The 19,709-nt window shown below is 36.5% G+C and overlaps 2 protein-coding genes, 1 long non-coding RNA gene and 3 other non-coding genes across 14 annotated transcripts; 5 read left to right on the top strand and 1 right to left on the bottom strand.

The window, feature by feature from the left end:
* Nucleotides 1–3,620: 3,620 nt before the first annotated feature.
* TRNAS-GCU (transfer RNA serine (anticodon GCU)) lies at nucleotides 3,621–3,702 on the top strand. Its single transcript has one exon. It is a non-coding gene; the product is annotated as a tRNA-Ser (tRNA).
* A 264-nt stretch (nucleotides 3,703–3,966) lies between these two features.
* Nucleotides 3,967–4,048, top strand: TRNAS-GCU (transfer RNA serine (anticodon GCU)). The gene has a single exon. It is a non-coding gene; the product is annotated as a tRNA-Ser (tRNA).
* A 1,693-nt stretch (nucleotides 4,049–5,741) lies between these two features.
* On the top strand, nucleotides 5,742–9,526 carry LOC103970536 (uncharacterized). 8 transcript variants are annotated; one of them, XR_010492701.1, is made up of 5 exons: nucleotides 5,743–5,898; nucleotides 5,975–7,344; nucleotides 7,628–7,769; nucleotides 7,914–8,050; nucleotides 9,332–9,526. XR_010492701.1 is itself a non-coding variant. In XM_065134149.1 (3 exons), exon 2 carries the CDS (start codon nucleotides 6,823–6,825, stop codon nucleotides 7,315–7,317), a length of 495 nt encoding a protein of 164 aa, XP_064990221.1. In that variant the 5' UTR covers nucleotides 5,743–5,898; nucleotides 5,975–6,822; the 3' UTR covers nucleotides 7,318–7,344; nucleotides 7,914–8,195. The 8 variants fall into 8 exon arrangements, 5 of the variants coding, with proteins under 5 accessions (XP_064990225.1, XP_064990221.1, XP_064990224.1 ...); XR_010492700.1 differs by having other exon boundaries at nucleotides 9,323–9,526; XR_010492699.1 differs by lacking the exon at nucleotides 9,332–9,526 and having other exon boundaries at nucleotides 7,914–8,195.
* On the bottom strand, nucleotides 8,613–11,969 carry LOC135627814 (uncharacterized). The gene is made up of 2 exons (XR_010492702.1): nucleotides 11,574–11,969; nucleotides 8,613–8,888 (listed from the first exon to the last, which is right to left on the bottom strand). It is a non-coding gene; the product is annotated as an uncharacterized LOC135627814 (long non-coding RNA).
* Nucleotides 11,970–12,082: 113 nt separating this feature from the next.
* On the top strand, nucleotides 12,083–12,164 carry TRNAS-GCU (transfer RNA serine (anticodon GCU)). Its single transcript has one exon. It is a non-coding gene; the product is annotated as a tRNA-Ser (tRNA).
* Nucleotides 12,165–13,240: 1,076 nt separating this feature from the next.
* On the top strand, nucleotides 13,241–18,852 carry LOC103970534 (ruBisCO large subunit-binding protein subunit beta, chloroplastic). Of its 2 annotated transcripts, XM_018820638.2 has the most exons (15): nucleotides 13,241–13,362; nucleotides 14,624–14,849; nucleotides 14,957–15,082; nucleotides 15,412–15,549; nucleotides 15,650–15,745; nucleotides 15,940–16,182; nucleotides 16,283–16,517; nucleotides 16,645–16,814; nucleotides 16,908–16,985; nucleotides 17,085–17,156; nucleotides 17,255–17,359; nucleotides 17,551–17,643; nucleotides 17,751–17,843; nucleotides 18,355–18,478; nucleotides 18,566–18,852. In XM_018820638.2, exons 2-15 carry the CDS (start codon nucleotides 14,628–14,630, stop codon nucleotides 18,577–18,579), a joined length of 1,809 nt encoding a protein of 602 aa, XP_018676183.2. In that variant the 5' UTR covers nucleotides 13,241–13,362; nucleotides 14,624–14,627; the 3' UTR covers nucleotides 18,580–18,852. The 2 variants fall into 2 exon arrangements, with proteins under 2 accessions (XP_018676183.2, XP_009382612.2); XM_009384337.3 differs by lacking the exon at nucleotides 13,241–13,362 and having other exon boundaries at nucleotides 14,607–14,849.
* Nucleotides 18,853–19,709: the final 857 nt, after the last annotated feature.

Raw genomic sequence — 19,709 nt, 5'->3', positions numbered from 1 at the left:
CAAAGACGAGGGTGACAACAACGAGGGGGCTTCTTGTTTGTGCTATCACAGAAGGCGACGGAGAGGTAGAAATCTGAGTGTTGATCGACTCGATATGAAGCCTAATCCTGTCTAAACGAATCCAACGATTTGAGTTGGCTTAGTCACGATCACGATTTTAAACTCAAGAGTAGGCTCAGCCAGCCTCTCGGGCTACGACATATGGTTTAATCAATCAAGGATTATTTCAAAGTTTGAAAGAAGCCCCCACTCTTATACCGACCACACTGTCATCCATCGTTTGTCGATACACAAGGTGCACGAACATCGATACTACTCATAAGTGTCGCAAATAAGAAGTGGATAGGCATGTTAAACGAAGTCAATTTCCAAAGGAACTAAGTATATTATACAAGCAACTCACACAACTTTGTTCAAAGATGTGCAATTGAAGGGACTTGTAACATCAGTGGTTAGCACAATAGTAGGGAGCCCACCACGACATACAAATCCATCACCACTCACATATCAATATGGTCGCCCCGTCGAATTATTCGTCGCCAACCACAAATCAAAGAGACTCAATTGGCCGATCAAACAAGGCTATCAACAACAAGACACTATCATGCTTGATGAAATTTAAAACAAGCCATTTTTTGTCGCACAAGCAAGAGGCAGACAAAAAGCAACGAAAGGTTGACTTTTCATGTCGCTCGTTGCAGTACACAAGAAGGGCCCCAAAAAATAGGCCAAAATAGGTTATTTTTGGGCTCGCGAGTGAGTAACGAGCGACAGATAGCAAGCGAATCGAGGGATAGTACCTTCCTTGTTATCCGAAAGCCCCATCCAGCCCCATGTCACTCGGGCGGTTTCAAGGTGCTAATATGACTGACGTTTCATGTTGCTCGTCGAGCTCGCCGTAACATGCAAAAAGGCCTAAAAACTAGTCAAAACTGACCATTTTTTGCTGTGCGAGCACGTGGCGGACAGTGAGCGAAGCGAGGGGTAGCACCTTTTGTAATATCCCTATTTTTTTTAAATTTATGTAAGGATATATTTTGAATTATTTATAAGGATCTAATTATAAATCTGAAGACTCGTTTGTATTATCTAATGATCCAATTATAAATCCGAGGACCTATTTGTAAAATCTAGGGATCCAATTATAAATTTTAGTGATAAACAAAATAAATAGATCTGATCCCACCGAGATAGAGATGTGAGAAGATAAAATACTTCTCTATTATCAATATTGAGCATTTATTAGAGCTTGTTGTCAAAAGTGTTGTAACAAAAAATCATGAAAATTGTGTTTGAATCAATCATCTAAAATTTCTTCTCTAGAATACTTTAGTTGACTCTCATTTTATTTTATTTTTTCATCCTAATTCTTTTCTTCCACCATAAGTCTGGGTTAAGTTTAGAACTTATTGGAAAGGTGTCACATGGACCCAATCCTTTCACTCTTCTGTGTAGACTAATTTGAAAGGTGTCAAGTGGATCCATTGAGGACTCACATCATCTGTCCTTAATTGAGTTTGTATATCTCTCTCTTACTTTGATCTCAGAAAGTTGTGTTAGCCATGAGTTGAGTGAATTCAAGTGTTCATGGATGAAGCTATCTTGAGAGGCAAAGACTCTTTGCTGCTGTTATTTGGAGATGGTTTCCACAGAGACACACACACACACAGAGGTCTACAATAATGCTGTCGTTGGTCATCATATCCCTGTTAAGGAGTCCATTGCGGGGTCTGCATGCTGCACATCCTGCATCATTTCTCCTTTCCTCCCCTCTCAGATCTCCTTCTTAGACTTGAAGCTTGCATATGCCTTTTGAGCTGCAAGAGCTCACTAGTCACAACCATGTGCATGTTGCTCATTTTTATTGGGCTATTGCTTGTGAAGGAAGCGTGCAAACCCTTTATGATTCTTATCCTACACAACAGATTCCTTAAACTGTGTCATCATTGTTCATATATACACTACTGTTTTGTATCCTAGTCTTCCTTGTATGCATACATGTATATATGCACAAGCAATGCACAAAGATGTTTCATCTTCTTTGTGTTTGTACCATTAAAGGGATTCCACTTGCTTCAGTACAGCATCTTTTCTTAGATGCTTTGGACCCTCTATTGCACTTCTGATTCAATTCCAATGTAACCTTCTTTCAAGGAAAAGGATTTAATATGTGGTGGTCTTGAAGGAACATAAACCACACATACACACAAACATATAGAGAGAGAGAGAGAGAGTTGGGTGCTGAAAGCTAATTTACATCTGGGCAGCAAAAGATGAGGAAGACAAGTCAGTGACTGCAACAAAAGTTTGCAGATACACTGCAGCTTTTGTAGTGTTAGAACTATTTTCATGCACTGGTTTGGAGATCTCTAAGTTATGCCTTTGGGCAAGTTCAATTATTCTATAGAGTGCTTGAATTAATTTTATTGTGCAGACTGATCACCAAAATATTTACACAGTGCTTGAATTATTGTTATCATTTTGATACAGGAACAGTTTCAGGCTTATGGTTTGGAAAGAAAAACCATTTTCTTATGCTTAGTCTCTTCTTTTACCTTAAATTAGAAAAATGATACTTTTCGCAATGATAGTAATTTTTATATATCAGTCTCAGAAATCTTTCAAGTATTGTAGTCCCTCTAATCATTTACATCAATCCTCAGTGTTAAACTTGATACAGTATGAGTATTTAAAAGTATGTCACATACTACATCTAAGTTAATTAAAATTATTCTACATTATATTTTCATTTTTCTCATATAGCTAAGAACTCAAGGTTCTCTTCATGAATATGAATAAAGGATGCTGAATCATGTAAATTATGTATAAACTATTTTCAGTACCTTTCTTAGGACTGACAAAAATATAATTATTTCAACACCTCAATTGTTTTTATTTCCTTATAAATGGATGCCATTTCTCATCACCATAATCCACATTATTGTGTGACCTGTTTCTTTCAGAGTTACTGCATCAGAGATATATTCTAGATATTTAGAGAGATGAACACTGAAACCCAACCACCAAGTTTCATTTCCTTCCCCACTTCACACATTCTTTTGTGATGAACAAGTCTTGTAATTTATAGCTCAATCCCACTCTCGGATTCAGCTTGAATTATTCTAATTGATAATTGATGGATTGGTAACTATTTTTGGATTCTTCAATTGAACACCAATTACTTGTTGGATAAAAAAAAAAAATGGAAACAATATTTGACTAAAATAAATAAATAAATTAGTTAAAGTCAAAAACTCTAATTTGAAGGAAGATATGATAGAGAGCTTGAGATGAATACTAAGAGATATTGGAATTAAATCAGTTAAAAGTTTGTCCTGGATCAGTGGAAATAGAAAAACATTGTGGTAAGATTGTATTAGGAGGCAGTAGGTTTGAGAAGTTAATACATTATCTCTATAAATATCTGTTCTCTGGCCTCCCATGAAAGAGGCCAGAGAAGACCAGAGGCAGGAGAGAGAGAGAGAGAGAGAGAGGGCCACTAGTGGGTCCAGATTTTGGGGATCTCATGCAATTGAGAACTTCAGTAGGGTCCACACGAAGTGGAGTGTAGTTGTCATAGATTATATTAAATAAAAAATGCAACGAACCAAATCAAAAACGTCGCTTTGGCCGAGTGGTTAAGGCGTGTGCCTGCTAAGTACATGGGGTTTCCCCGCGAGAGTTCGAATCTCTCAGGCGACGTTTTTTAACTCCTTTATTTATTGTTTTCTTGTATATCAAACAAAAATGCCAAGTAATTATTTATTATTTTAGAAAAACCAAAGTAATTATTTATTATTTTAGAAAAAAACAAAAGCTGCAGTGTATCTGCATGAGATTTTGGGGATCTCCATGCAATTGAGAACTTCAGTAGGGTCCACATGTTAACGCGGGAGAGCGTGTCAATAAATTATATACCAGTATTAAATATATTAAATAGAATACTCAACGAACCTAATCAAAAAAGTCGCTTTGGCCGAGTGGTTAAGGCGTGTGCCTGCTAAGTACATGGGGTTTCCCCGCGAGAGTTCGAATCTCTCAGGCGACGTTTAGTTTCTTTTTTGTTTGTTTGTATATCAAACATAAAATGCCAAGTAATTAATCGGATATCAGACGATTGGGCAACAAATCCAACATAAAGAAAATAATTTCGAAGATATAAAATAATAATTTAGAAAAACCAAAGCATTATTTATTATTTTAAATATATATATTTTTTATATGCTCTAATTGTCTAACAAAAATGCCAAAGGGAAATGTGATATCAGATCGTATAAACTCAACAAAAAGAGAAGAATACATTTTTAAGAAAATAAAATAATAATTAAATTGATTTATTAAAATTATAAATACAACAACAATAACACACCACAATATCTTAGGTAGGTTATTACACAAATTTCATTTGTAAATGTTAAAAAGTGTATAAAATAATATCCATAATTAATTTTATGATATTTAATTTTTATATTAGTTTTAAATTGTATAATCCTTCTATCACCTCTTGTACTATTAGTACTAATTGTCATCTATATCTTCTATTATATATTCTTATTATTTTAAATAATTTTTATTATTTTATCATATATCAATCATAGTTATATATAATAATTTATGAATAACAAATGTAGGAAAATCTATGGGCGACATCACATGCGCAGTAGAAGAACATAAAAAACTTTTAAATTTTTCAAAAATGTGTTCGTTGGCGTGCGAAGATCAGTGCACAAAAACTCACGAAACTTAAATTGAAGTGTGAGATAGATGTGTTTTACATAGAGAAATCGTATATCATTGAATCACTAGAGATCTGTTGGAGAGGATGAAGGAGGTCAAGCACCCTCCTCTCTAGCGGTGATTTGCATAGCAAAGTTGCGATGATGCTCCTCAAATCACTGTATAAATCTCGACATCTACTATTTGAGGAGGAGAAGATGAGAGTAGAATAGAATGTGACAACCCAAAAAGCCTCTGACCTATAGGTATTTGGTTCTCTTCTATTTATAGAGGTCCCCTATGCTAATCATGAGTGCCCTACAAGCCAATTACGTGAGTAATGACATATGTGACATAACACGTAATCTTTATTATTATTATTATTATTATTATTATTATTATTTTATATTACTTACATAAATATATTATGATATTCATGGATACGTGCAATGATAATCGAATAGATTACGTTTTGTTGTCGGTACTCTTTAATATTTATTATTTTAAAATTTAATTATAAAAAATATGTGTTATAAATATATAAACTAATTTTGATAATTTCTCATAAGATCTCATATTAGTATCTTATTTTTACTATATATATATATATATATATATATATATATATATATATATATATATATATATATATATATAAGGCTATCGTAAACTCAAATAAAATCATGAGAAATTAAAATTCATCATCGAAATCGATCATATTTACAACTAGAAGACGTGTCTATCGTCAAACCCGAACCTTGGCAATAAATTACGGTGTTTGGGAGTTGAAGTTGAATCAATATGATGCCGATGAAAAGGTTGACTTTTAATGACCCATTGGTACGAGTTTTAGGGTGGTCTCCTGTTACTTTAAGATTCGTGCGTTGACAAAGAGATCGATGGGATAACGACATCCTTCCCGGGACTTCCAGAGAGTTCCATCATCGCTAAGGGGGAAACCGCACGGGAATCGTGTTCCGACGGTCCAGATCGGCCCCCCGCGAAAGCCTTCAAATAAAACCTCATCTATGCCTCTTCACCGGCTGCAGTTTGCTCTGTGCGAAAGCAAAGCCTTATACACGCCCCAAACCCTACCCCTTGCCACCACGATCATCTCGCCCGCCCTCGCAAATTAGCGCAGTTATCTCCTTTCTCTCCTCCCAAATCCTCCCGCGGGCGTAGGTCAGTGTCATTTTCTATTTCCTCTTCTCCGTTCGCTTTTACCTCAAATAAGTGGTATGGTGGTGATGCTTTCCAGGTCTGGCTTCGATTTCCCTGGGCAAATGAGTGTTTGTGCGCGTCCTTGGGTAAAATTGAGGTTTTGCCAGTGCTCGTAGCTGTGCCAGAACGTTCGTGCGTGCGGTGTGAAGGGGGTTTTCGTTGTTATGAGTTAAGCATGGTGTCGATGGACGTGCGCATTTCGTTATTTTTGGTGATTGTCTAAGTGCAAGGATTCCTCTTTATTTGATCATGTTTCTGTATCTTGTTGAAGATCTGTTGCGAGTTTATGCCATTGCGTAATTGTAAGTGAAAGAGAAGATAGAGAAAGCAAGGACTTTCACCTAGGTTTGGTGGAGGTATCGCGACCATGGTGGAACAGTTGTGTTGTTAGCTGCGTGCAAAAAGAATGAACGTTTTGTGTGTGGGTATGAGTAATCGATTTAGGTACTTCTCTTCGGAAACAAGTATCGAAATACCGTGATTTAGAGCATACGGTGCCAAGGTTGATTAAAATTCATGTGACAGATAATGAATTTTATCTGTCATATGAATCACAATATTAATTCTTTTTTCTATTCAAGCTTCTTTTTCATTTTTTCTTTTGTGTTCATTGTTGAAGTGCCTCAATTCTTTGGATCTGCATACGTTGAAACTCTTAGCGTAGCAGGTCCCATTATTTTCTCTTGGTGAAAGTTGCTTGTTATAGCTATGCAAAGTATTTCATGCAAAATATTTCTTATTTCTTGGTCTATGTTTCATTACATTGTTATCTTGCCTCCCAAGACAAATGAAATAGGTGCAGTAGAAATGTTATGCTGAATATTTTGCTTTTGCAGTGATGTAGGTTCATGTTTTGGATGTTAAACTGAGTGAAGATAGATCAGTATGAAGCTGAGGGTGGTTTGTAGGAAACTATATGATTATGTTCGCTATGATCTAAAGGAAATTGCTTTTCCTTCCTCTCTGCCTGACCCCCCACATATCAAGAAACGAAGGAAACTTTCATGGAGAGAGCGATGGTATGTCTTGAAAGAAGCATCTAGACTTTATGCTGCTAGCTGGGTGCGGGATATTGGTCCCGATCTTAGACCAAATGACTATAAAAAGGTCACAAATGATGATGGTGGACTTCGTCAAGATAAGACTACATCTGCAAGAAGAGAACAATCAACATTGGAAGATCTTGCAGTGGCAGCTCGAGGTGGAATGGAGACATTAAGGCCTGCTCTGCAGCGTGTGTATATGATGCGTGCCTCAGCATACAAAGATGCACTTAAAAGCTTTATACAAGGGTACCAGGAAGGGATAAAGCAAGTCATGGAAGGAAAGGAAGGTGAAAAGTCTCGGGCACAAGAAAACGATGTAAAGAAGTCTAGTTGATATATTTTCACTAAGAAAGTTTGTCAGGTATTCATTAGCCGGTGCCTAGTCAAAATTTTGTTATATAGATTAATTGTTCGAATTCTATCGAGGATATTATCTTCCTGGCTTGTGATAGGTTTAGGCAACTATTTATGGTTTTTTTTTTCCTTCATAGTGAATTGTAGGCTTGTCTAAATCTTTCTTCATCCTCGTTTTTGAAAATGAAAAATTTTAAGATACATTTTGCAATTAATTGTTCAAACTTGTGTTTGTTGGATTCCTCTTGTTTGTATCGGTCGACATGATTTGCTGAGATTGCATGCCACAGATGTGCCAGATACACTGGGTGTCTCATTATTCAAGCTCTTCCTACCTTATTCTTTCATGATGGCTGTATCATCATCGACAATTTATTTCTTGCTTAACCTGTGGAACAATCAATCTTAGGCTACAACCTTTGCACAATTCAGGTTTGTTTTCCTATAAAGTAGTATGGTCAATGATTACATGTTCCTCATGCCGAATCTTTTGAGTTTGATGTGCTTCGGAACCATTCAAGTACAATGTTTGTTACAAGTCTTGGAATTCCATATTTATCTTGGTTTCTTCTGCAGATGCTCGATCAAGATGTACACTTGTTGAGAGTGCTGTATCTCCTGCTCGCTCCCTCTCTTCATTGGATGGCATGTCCCTCTGTGATGGCTGAAGTGGAGCATCAGGGGAACTGTTTCTTGTTAGAAGTTCATGTCCGGTATCTCCTTTGTCTGCACTCCTTGTCTAGGGACGTAGAGATGTAAGAGATAGAGGCACATGAGGTTGACTTGAATAGGTTCACGGATGGATAGAGGGATGTTATGAGTAAAAAATAATAATTATTTGAGATTTTTCTAGATAAACTGCTCAAGATATATCAGTTAATATCTTCATCATGTATCACATGCCATGCAAAGTATTACCTCTTTTCCTTAAGATTATAAAGAAAAATAAAAGCAAAACTAAGGAAGATAGAAATATACATTTATGGTAGACATAATCATCTAAGGTACCAAAAATTTTCTATCATAAGGACTATCAACCATTCCATGTTTAATGGATGTCCAAATTCCCAAGAGTTGTGAGGAGGAAAGTGATCAACTAATATGAATGAAGTCATACAACTTCCTAAACTTCAAAAGAAATTTAAGTTAAATAGAATGTTGTTCTATGAGATAACAGATATCCCACAGAATATACCCTGACAAATCACAACACAAGCTTAAGCCAAACATGAAATCAGAATATCAACAAAGGTAATTATGGTAACACTTGATCCATTCAAACATCCAAATGAACTTAATATAGAAAACAGTATGTACATCCCATAAATGAATGCTCATAAACAAATTGGAAGATATCTCTATAGGTATCTATCTACCTTCAGTTTACGACTGTTGCTGAAAATTTTCATATAAGAGAGAAATAACATTGCTGAGGGCAAATTTACAGCAATATTCAGTGAGACAACACCAGGGTGTGACAACAAGATTCTCTTCAACCTTTTTCTTTTGCTCCACTGTTGTAGCATAAAAATTCACCATCATATCGAGAACCTGCAGCGATTAGTAAAGTTTGGTGTAAGACTTTGTTCACTTAAAAAAAAAAAAGCCAATAATACCTCAGATGGAAATTTAACATTGCAAACATGTAGTATTTTTAGTTGTTGGAAGATGTTATATAAGTATACAACAAAGTCTAATATGTTATGAAGCATGAGACTCCTTTGCCAGCATACATGCCAAAGAAAAGCATGTAGAAAAAAATCAATGAAAACAATGCAAAATTGAAGTATTTAACTATCATGATATCATCATATTTTGCAGCCAATAGCATTAATCTTATTGTGCATACCTCAGCAATAGAATGCGAACCATTTCTATGATAGCAAGAGTGGATTCATGCAATCTCTCTAAATCCCTTTGAATTACCCTTCTTCTCTTCAAACTTCCTTTTCTTGTCACAGGACTTCTTACAGTTGAATTTTTAGTTGTTTCAGGTCTGATCCCAAGACGAACCATTTCTTCAGTTGTGGATGGATAAGGACAGCTACTCACACGCTTGCCATTGTCTCTATACTTTGATTTTGGCATATAAATCCTTTTATCTTTCTTAAAAGAATCATCATCATGAGATGAAAAGGTCTGGATACACTTTGATAACAAACCGAGCCTCTTCTCAAGCACCTGCTTTTGCAAGTGCATATTTGGAGGCTGTGATGAGTCCCTTTTTCTATTTTGTGGAGCAGAATGTTTGTGTTCATCAAAATGTTTACTTATAGTTGCATATTCTGCTTTTTTGGCTTCCCGAATATAAGATATATGCAACCTACTGTCACGAATAGTCGTCACGCACCCGCAACAACTCCGTTCAACGAACCGTTCGTCGCTCTCATCTATATGTACAGTTGCTTGACAGCGTGTTTTGTCTTGGTTTTGAGTCATTTTGCTTAAAAATGTAAGTTCGAACAAGTTACAACGCTACAAAGCGACCGCTCACCGAACCGAGTAAAATAATCCCAAAACAGCTTCGTTTTCATATGCCGCGGGCTATTTTCTGCAGTTCGCTTCTGCTCACAAAATGTTAGTCATCTCAGCCCCTTGGAACCACCAGGGTGGCACAAGACTGGATGGGTCTTCGGTATAGTGTCGGGCGTTGAACAATCTTTCGCAAGTTCACACATTACATTGACGGAAAATTGTTGTCGCGCTTGGCACCCGGTGAGCAATTGTTTGTGGATTTGCAGCTATTCGTTCAACCTTCTAAAGTCCTTGTTTTTCCTCTCTCCCTCTTTTCTCTTGTGCACGCAAGGTGCTCGCAGAATTGCTTGTAAAGCTTCCCCTTTTCGCGAGACGTCAGGACTTATCCGTCGCTCGTTCTTCGAACTAATCAATTTTCTCTTTTACAGGTCCTTCGGGACCTGCGAGAGGTTGCAAGTGGGCTGATCTTTGCGGACGCAAATTGTAAGGGTGAAGCGTGACTTAGGCAACACAAGCTAAGTTCGCGTCTTTGCCGCAAGGGTACATCGCGACTTAGGCAACGAAGCTAAGTTCGTGTCTTGACCGCAATGGTGCCTCACGCCTTAGGCAATTCCAGCTAAGATCGTCACACTACGGATGACAACCAATTAACAGAGACCTAGTAGAAAATGAGTTTTGTGGTCTAAAATAAGCATTTTAGCAACTGATTTATCCTAAGAAAAACATGAGACAAGTGGGACATAATGTTATATTAAAAAAACAAAAACAAGTTTGACAAGAAAGAAACATATATGAACATGGAGAAGGTTGGTGCTGCCTATTGCATTTTTACCATAGAATAATTGGAGAATAAAAGTGGGCATTGTGCTCTTCAAAAGACAATCTAGGTTTCACCATATTGTACATATAAATCAAGACACCACACAACATGGTAAAGCGTAAGAAAATATAAATGAAATTGGAATATTTTCTATCTTTGTCTATTCTTTCACTTTCATATTATGTTAATGAAAATAATGATAGTCTTAATGTTATTGGTATTATTATTATTTTTATTTCATTTTTAATTTGTTTATTTTATTTAATTTTAATGTATTATACAATAGTATACTTTATGATACTATGAGCCTTTAGTCTATAAAATTTTGCATAATCTGTGCCCTTCCTTCTATAGAAAAGAAAAAAATACAAAAGAACAAAATGAAAACAAAACAAAAGTTTCTTGACATTGTGGTTTGCCAATAGTTCGACAAAGAAAAAGTGTATATATATATAGAGAGAGAGATCAAGGAAAGGAAGAAAATATAACAAAAAAAAGAATGAAAACACTATGGAAACAAATAAAAAACACAAGATTAAGAACACTATATGAAATATATTTAGGCTTGAAACATATATAAATACTTTTCTAAAAACGATATTTGTATCATCTTCTCAACAAGATTGTTATGGATTTGATCCAAATAGTTTTAGTGGATATGACAAACCTCTATGAGATCTGTATTGAGCAAACAATAAAAACTCTTCAAAAAAAAAATTAAATAATATCTAATTCAATCGAATTATTAAGAAAGAAGAAGAATATGAAAAAGATATGTTTATAATTTACTCTCAAATACTTATTTATGGATATTTTCATAAAAAACACGATATTTAAAAAATAACTATCAAAATAACTACAAATAAATCATCTTTTCAAATAAATCTTTTGAAAAGGAATCCTTTTGTTTTTAAATTTGAACAATTTATAACAGAACCCACCTTTGCTTGTGTGACGATTAGGCTGAGGAGGGATGGAACATCCTGAATTTGAAACCCTAAGGCGCTCCAAGATTCGATCTTTAGAGCGAGGAGAGCGGCCTGCGACACTTTCCACGACGAGACGTTCTGACCGGCGGCGACGAGGTCCCGGTGAGCCTTAGTGTCGGCGGCATCAACCCCGTCAAGAAGGGCTTGGGGGAAGGATTCGGCTGAGGAAAGAATGGGTTCTGGAGGTAGGGCATAATGGGAGGTTGGAGGAAGCTAGGGTTCTGGAGGGTTTACATGGCCTTGAAGATTGCCGGGAAAGGCGAAGTTAAGATTCTGAGGGGTGGCGGAAACCCCCACCGCCAGAGCGGGTGTTCGACGGCGGCCGATACATGACGCGGACGGTGAAGAAGCGCTCCCAAGGGGTAAAAGAGAAGAGGGGAGAGAGTAGCTATAAGAAACGCTTTGTGCGGGACTAAGTAATTCATAATATATAAATTAATAAATAGTAAGCTAACATCACAGTCGCTTTGGCCGAGTGGTTAAGGCGTGTGCCTGCTAAGTACATGGGGTTTCCCCGCGAGAGTTCGAATCTCTCAGGCGACGTTTAATTTCTTTTTTGGTTTCTTATATGTCAAACAAAGATTCCTAGTAATTAATCCGATATCAGACGATTGGCCAACAAATCCAACATAAAGAAAATAATTTCGAAGATATAAAATAATAATTTAGAAAAACCAAAGTATTATTTATTATTTTAAATATTTAAATTTTTTGATATGCTCTTACTGTCAAAACAATAATGCCAAAATATAATAATCGCTCGTCGTCTAGATAAGAGCCCAAATAAATTTTATTGGAGGTAATTAAATGTTATCCTTAGAATATTTTTATAAAACATTTTTTAATTAAATATAAAAGTTAATATTAAATAAATAAAAATAAAAATATATTTTAACCACTCATGTTTATATTTATATATATTGAATTATTAATTTGACGTTCGAAGAATAGGATTGAAAACTTTGATCGATCTTGATCTTTATATAAGTAATATATCGAGAGTTTGACATTGCCTGTGCTATACTATCTTGTGCACATATCACGTTGGATTAATCAAGATATTAGTAATTTTTTTATTAATATTTCTTAATATTTATTATTAAAAAATATATTTTTAATTATAAAAAATATATGTTTCAAAGTATATAAACTAATTTTGATAATTTATCGTAAGTTCTCATATTAGTAACTTATTTTTACTATTTTATATATATATATATATATATATATATATATATATATATATATATATATATATATATATAAGGCTATCGTAAACTCAAATAAAATCATGAGAAAATAAAATACATCATCGAAATCAATCATATTTACGAACTTGGGCAATAAATTACGGTGTTTGGGAGTTGAAGTTGAATCAATACGACGGCGATGAAAAGGTCGACTCTTAATGACCGGTGGGTACGAGTTTTAGGGTGGTCTCCTGTTACTGTAAGATTCGTGCGTTGACGACGAGATCCTTCCCCGGACTTCCAGAGAGTTCCATTACCCCTAAGGGGGGAATCGGACGGGAATCGTGTTCCGACGGTCCAGATCGCCCCCGCCCCCCCCCGCGAAAACCTTCAAATAAAACCTCATCTATTCCTCTTCACCCTCTGCAGTTTGCTCTGTGCGAAAGCAAAGCCTTATCCACGCCCCAAACCCTATCCCTTGCCACCACGATCATCTCGCCCTCGCAAATTATTGCAGTTATCTCTCCTCCTAAATCCTCCCGCAGGCGTAGGTCGGTGTCATTCTCTATTTCCTCTTCTCCGTTCGCTTTTTCCTCAAATAAGTGGTATGGTGGTGATGCTTTCTAGGTCTAGCTTCGATTTCCCTGGGTAAATGAGTGTTTTGCGTGTCCTTGGGTAAAATGTGAGGTTTTGGCAGTGCTCGTAGCTGTGCGAGAGCGTTCGTGCGTGCGGTGCGAAGGGGTTTTCGTTGTTATGAGTGAAGCATGGTGTGGACGGACGTGCACATTTTGTTATTTTTGGTGATTGTCTAAGTGCAAAGATTCCTCTTTATTTGATCATGTTTCTGTATCTTGTCGAAGATCTGTTGCGAGTTTTTGTCATTGTGTAATTGTAAGTGAAAGAGAAGATAGAGAAAGCGAGGACTTTCACCTAGGTTTGGTGGAGGTGTCGCGACCATGGTGGAACAGTTAGAGTGTTGTTAGCTTCGTGCAAAAAGAATGAACGTTTTGTGTGTGGGTATGAGTCATCGATTAAGGTACTTCTCTTCGGAAACAAGTACCGAAATACCGTGATTTAGAGCATATGGTGCCAAGGTCGATTAAAATTCATGTGCATGATAATGAATTTTATCTGTCACATGAATCACAGTATTAATTCTTTTTTCTTTTCAAGCCTTTTCTTTTTCATTTTTTCTTTTGTGTTGATTGTTGAAGTGCCTCAATTCTTTGGATCTGCATACGTTGAAACTCTTAGTGTAGCAGGTCCCATTATTTTATCTTGGTGAAAGTTGCTTGTTATAGCTATGCAATGTATTTCTTGCAAAATATTTGAACTTACCTGTTGGATAGGTCCTTCGAACAAAATCTAGATGTAAAATGTCAGACTGTCGTGAATCTAAATCTCGTGTGGTTTGTTAGTGTCTTTGGCTTAAGTTATTGTCACCTGATAAGGTCATTGTTAGATGGCTTTGAAACGATTATATTGGTTATGTGAACTTGAAACTCTCTTTAACTGAGAGAAAGCCTAATTAAATTACTCTTGATATAACATGGCTTGAATCTGCTGATCTTAGTTTTCACCTTGCTGATTGCACTTTGTAATACAATATTTTCTTTAAGATTCAGGAGTTGTTTATGTTTGCCTGCATATTCATGGATTGGAACAATCTGTGGATTATCTAGAGTTTTCTTTTTTGTGTAGCTTCTCTGTAGGTGATGTTGTTGTGACATTATGCCTTCACAGTTTTCTGTTTTGTTTCTGGATGATAATGTTCCATTCATTTTATTGACTGGAAATGGCTTCTACTTTTAGCACCATGTCCACAATCGGCTCTTTGGGTGCTGCTACTTGTCTCCATGCCGACAAGGCCTCTGCTGAAAAGTTCTCCAAGTTCTCTTCACTTGCTTCCATATCTTCTGGTTCATCGAGCAGCAGAAGGCAGAACTTGCTAATGCAGAAGAGGTGCAATTCTAGGATCAGAGCTATGGCCAAAGAGTTGTATTTTAACAAGGATGGCTCTGCCATTAAGAAGCTACAGGTAAGCTTTTGAAAGGGATTCCTACAAGTTCGTCAAGCTTTATGAATGAGGATTTTGATATTAGCATCCATATCTTGTTGATCCTTGTTTCAACATTGTTGTTTCAGACTGGGGTCAATAAACTTGCAGACCTTGTTGGAGTTACACTTGGTCCAAAGGGCAGAAATGTTGTTTTGGAGAGCAAATATGGATCACCAAGAATCGTTAATGATGGTGTTACCGTTGCCAAAGAGGTATCCGATGATTGGAGAATGAATATCCATGCAAACTTTATCATGGTTTGATTTACTTGGATATTTGCTTGGGATATCTTCGTGGTTTGCTGTCAAGAAATATTTGTTTCTACTTCAGCATTGTTATCTTTGTTTCTGTTATCTGTGTATCACTTTACATTATATACAGAACCACATAAAGATGTTTTACTTTTTAATGTATAACTTCATTCTAGGTCGTCCAAGGTCTAGATTGGAATTTGAATTTGTCAATGTGGTCTTGTTCTTTGCAAGTTATTGTCTCACATTGTCTGGTTGACGTGAATTACTTGTTAAATCTGGTCCATTAGGTTGAGTTAGAAGATCCAGTTGAGAATATTGGAGCTAAGTTAGTAAGGCAAGCTGCTGCAAAGACAAATGACCTTGCTGGTGATGGGACTACCACCTCTGTTGTTCTTGCTCAAGGTTTAATTGCTGAAGGTGTTAAGGTTTGTGTAACATAATTGTGATACTCACATTCTTCATGAATATTTTCTTGACAAATGAAAATTTGTAACCTGATAAGCAACAAACATGTGACAAGGGCAGGTGGTTGCAGCGGGTGCCAACCCAGTTCAGATTACTAGAGGTATTGAAAAAACAACGAAAGCCCTAGTGGCTGAACTGAAGCTAATGTCAAAAGAGGTATATTTAAGGCTCCTTTTAAACAATCATTTCAGTTGTAGCATGATTCAATTGCAAATATTGATCTTCTTTGGAACTATTTTTTGGTTAAGTTACAGCAACAAAATGAGATTTTGAGATGTCATTATCTTTTGGTTATGTAGTTCTAGAAATGAATGTGGACACATGAGTTGTATGTGATCTTATTTCGGCAGGTAGAAGACAGTGAGCTAGCTGATGTAGCTGCTGTAAGTGCTGGAAACAATTATGAAATTGGTAATATGATCGCAGAGGCTATGAGTAAGGTGGGTAGGAAGGGAGTTGTGACACTAGAAGAAGGGAAGAGTGCTGAGAATAATTTGTATGTCGTTGAAGGAATGCAATTCGATCGTGGCTACATCTCCCCATATTTTGTAACAGATAGTGAGAAAATGTCGGTTGAATATGAAAATTGCAAGGTCTGTAGTTACTTGAGATGCTGATATATTAGCGGTTTATTAGTTCCTGAAGTTGAATGTGAACTTTGTAGTGATGATGTATGATGCTTGCCTCTTTCAGTTGCTTCTTGTGGACAAGAAGATTACAAATGCAAGGGATCTCATCAATGTCTTAGAAGATGCCATAAGAGGGGGATATCCTGTTGTAATAATTGCTGAAGACATTGAACAGGAAGCTCTTGCAACCCTTGTTGTGAACAAACTCAGAGGTTCATTGAAGATTGCTGCACTCAAGGCTCCAGGTTTCGGAGAGCGGAAGAGTCAATACCTGGATGACATTGCCATACTTACTGGAGGTCGATTTTACTTGTATGCTTGCATTTGTCATAGTGTTAATGCAGTTTACTTGTGGTTCTCAGCACTCTTTTTCTTTCTTTTTCTTTTTGTTTGTCATTGAACCTCACAGGTTCATGTTTTTCGCAGCCACTGTAATCAGAGACGAGGTGGGTCTTTCCTTGGACAAGGCTGGAAAAGAGGTATTAGGTACTGCTGCTAAAGTTGTGCTAACAAAGGAGACCACAACTATCGTTGGTGATGGTAGCACACAGGAAGAAGTAACTAAACGGGTTGCACAGATACATAATCTAATTGAGGTCTGGTTTCTTGTTCTAAATAGTTCTAAATAATAGTGTAAAATGCATATTGACCACAGAGCTATGACCATTTTTAGTTTTCTTGATTTTCAGGCTTCTGAGCAGGAATATGAAAAGGAGAAGCTAAATGAGAGGGTTGCCAAACTTTCTGGTGGTGTTGCTGTCATTCAGGTAATATTCATTCTGAGGACAAGTGTTTGCTTCCTTGCTCGATATTCAATGGTCACTGACTGTATGAGTATGATATTTTGGTTTTTGAACTCCGAACAGGTTGGGGCACAGACAGAGACTGAATTGAAGGAGAAGAAACTAAGAGTTGAAGATGCTTTGAATGCTACAAAGGTATGCCATATTTTTAGTCGAGTTTGCATCTTTTAGCACTTAAGACATTAGTTGTTGAGACATGAAATATATTGTTGATATTTTGTGTGATTGCTCAGGCTGCTGTCGAGGAAGGTATAGTTGTTGGAGGTGGCTGCACACTTTTGAGACTGGCATCGAAGGTTGATGCCATCAAGGAGACTCTTGAAAATGATGAGCAAAAGGTTGATGACTTTGCAGAGATTTTTCATGTTAAATTTTGTACCATTTGTTGTAATTCGTCTGCTGAAAAATGCCTTTTGCTTAAAGATATTGTAAATATAATCTTTTAATTTGCAACCGAAAGGGCATGGTTCAATAATCAGTCATTTATCAACCAAAGCTACCCTCTAATATTCACTTGGATGAGTTGCAGGTCGGAGCAGATATAGTAAGGAGGGCACTTAGTTATCCATTGAAATTGATTGCAAAAAATGCTGGAGTGAATGGGAGTGTTGTCGTCGAGAAGGTGTAAGACTTGATATTTCAAGTCTCTATTGAACATACTTTATTATTGTTACTTTGTTTGTTAAATGATTAGGAGTAAAGAGACTAAACTCTTGCTTATTGTTCCAGGTGCTTTCAAATGGTGACTTTAAATATGGTTACAATGCTGCAACTGGAAATTATGAAGATCTAATGGCTGCTGGAATTATTGACCCTACGAAGGTAGTCACTTAGTGCTCGACTTCATTTACTCACCAGTCATTTTGAACCCAGATACCATCATTTCTCTGAACATGTATCGTTATTAATTCACATAGCATGATGTTAACTATTTATACATCCAAATCGAAAGAAAGCAATGAAAAAAGGTGAAGGGGAAAAGGACTCAAGAAAAGCATATAGCTTCCTAGTCAGTGAGTCATAGCATGTGTGGTAAAAGATTCAATCTTTGTTAGTTCCCCTCTGGTGTTCCCTAAAAAAGTTGCACATGGTTAATGATTCTAGCTGTTTGACTTCAAGTTTAGCAGTAGCATCAAGCTTTTATCATTCTGGGTTTACTGCTTACGTTCCATCTCCAATATTTATCCAATTTACTGGTTACAATAAATTGCTTACAGGGATTATGGAATGCTTCCGGCATCGGAATAATGTAGAATGTTTTTTATGCAAAGTTTTACTTGTTATTTTGCTATGCATTTAAGTTGTTTGAGAATCCATCTTTTTTCTGAAATAGGTTGTCAGGTGCTGCTTGGAGCATGCTGCATCAGTTTCGAAAACGTTCCTCACCTCCGACGCTGTCGTGGTTGACATCAAGGAACCTGAGCCTGTGCCTGCTGGGAACCCAATGGACAACTCAGGTTCATCATTTTATTGTGCTTTGATACTTCCAGTTCCCTAATTCATTTGCTTGCTATTAATGTTTTTTGCATGCGTTTCCGTATCAGGATATGGCTATTAACCGCAGCTGCAGAATGCGACGACGCCGACCAATAAAGTCACTAGCCTTTGTTTTTGTTATTTAGGTCTACATTTGTGTGGAGATTATGTGCGAGACCACAGCATTGCTCTTCTCTCTGCAACGTCAATGGGATTTAGCTGATCACAGCATTTTTTATTATGAGAAACAAGTATTTGTTGCCATGAAATGTACCCAAAAATCTGTCATTGACCCGAGTACTCTGTTTGATGAACGTACCCTTTTTATGCCTGTTTTGCATAGCAACAGCTTCCACATCTTTTCTTTGATTGATATGCTGCAGCCAAATGCACTGTTGATTTCCAGAGGTTTACGAAGTTGTTTGATTGTGTTTCCTTGGACGTTTACTTCTCTAGGGTTTGCTAATGCTGATGAGAGTCATATGGAACGCAGTCGTTCTTAAGTTGTCCACTATAGGAGGGAGTAAGATGAGCAATCTGTGCACTATAGGAGGGAGTACGATGAGCAATCGATCGATGCGATGCATATAAGATTTGTTGTTTGATCGATGCAATGTATATAAGATTCGTTGTTTTCATGTGTGATATATCGTAATCATCGTGACTTTATACTATTGATTGTGATGTATACTATACTTTGAGGGTTATGAGATGTATTTCATGTGTCATATATAGTAATCATCATGACATTATAAGGGTTATGAGATGATTGATGTGTCATATCGTAATTATCGTGACATTATGAGATAGTATGACGAGTGAGTGGAGTATAATGTGCAACTCATCTAATCACATGTCATTCGGTTTCAAGATAGTTGATATATCATATTATACATATATCATGGCATATACTATGCAACTATCAATTACCTAAAGCTCCATTTAATTACGCATTATTCGGTATCATGATAGTTGACATATCATGTTCCACGCTATGCAATTATCATTCGGTATTAAGATAACCAATATATCATGTCATACACTATGCAACTATCAATTACCTAAAGCTTCATTTAATCACACATTATTAGGTATTATGATAGTTGACATATCATGTTCGCATGCTATGCAATTATCAATCACCTTGAAGCTTCATCTAGTCATGTATTATTCGGTATTAAAATAGCTAACATATCATATCGTATGTTATGA

This window comes from Musa acuminata, chromosome BXJ2-11, assembly GCF_036884655.1.
Source record: "Musa acuminata AAA Group cultivar baxijiao chromosome BXJ2-11, Cavendish_Baxijiao_AAA, whole genome shotgun sequence".
NCBI lineage: Eukaryota > Viridiplantae > Streptophyta > Magnoliopsida > Zingiberales > Musaceae > Musa > Musa acuminata.
This window is presented reverse-complemented; position numbering and strand designations above follow the sequence as displayed.

What these genes read in the sequence shown, in the direction of transcription:
- LOC103970536 (XM_065134149.1), top strand. Translation starts at nt 6,823, where the DNA reads ATGAAGCTGAGGGTGGTTTGTAGGAAACTATATGATTATGTTCGCTAT.
- LOC103970534 (XM_009384337.3), top strand. Translation starts at nt 14,607, where the DNA reads ATGGCTTCTACTTTTAGCACCATGTCCACAATCGGCTCTTTGGGTGCT. An exon ending in TTGAATATGAAAATTGCAAG is followed by an intron (nt 16,183 to 16,282) that starts GTCTGTAGTTAC and finishes TGCCTCTTTCAG; the next exon opens with TTGCTTCTTGTGGACAAGAA. An exon ending in TTGAAAATGATGAGCAAAAG is followed by an intron (nt 17,360 to 17,550) that starts GTTGATGACTTT and finishes GATGAGTTGCAG; the next exon opens with GTCGGAGCAGATATAGTAAG.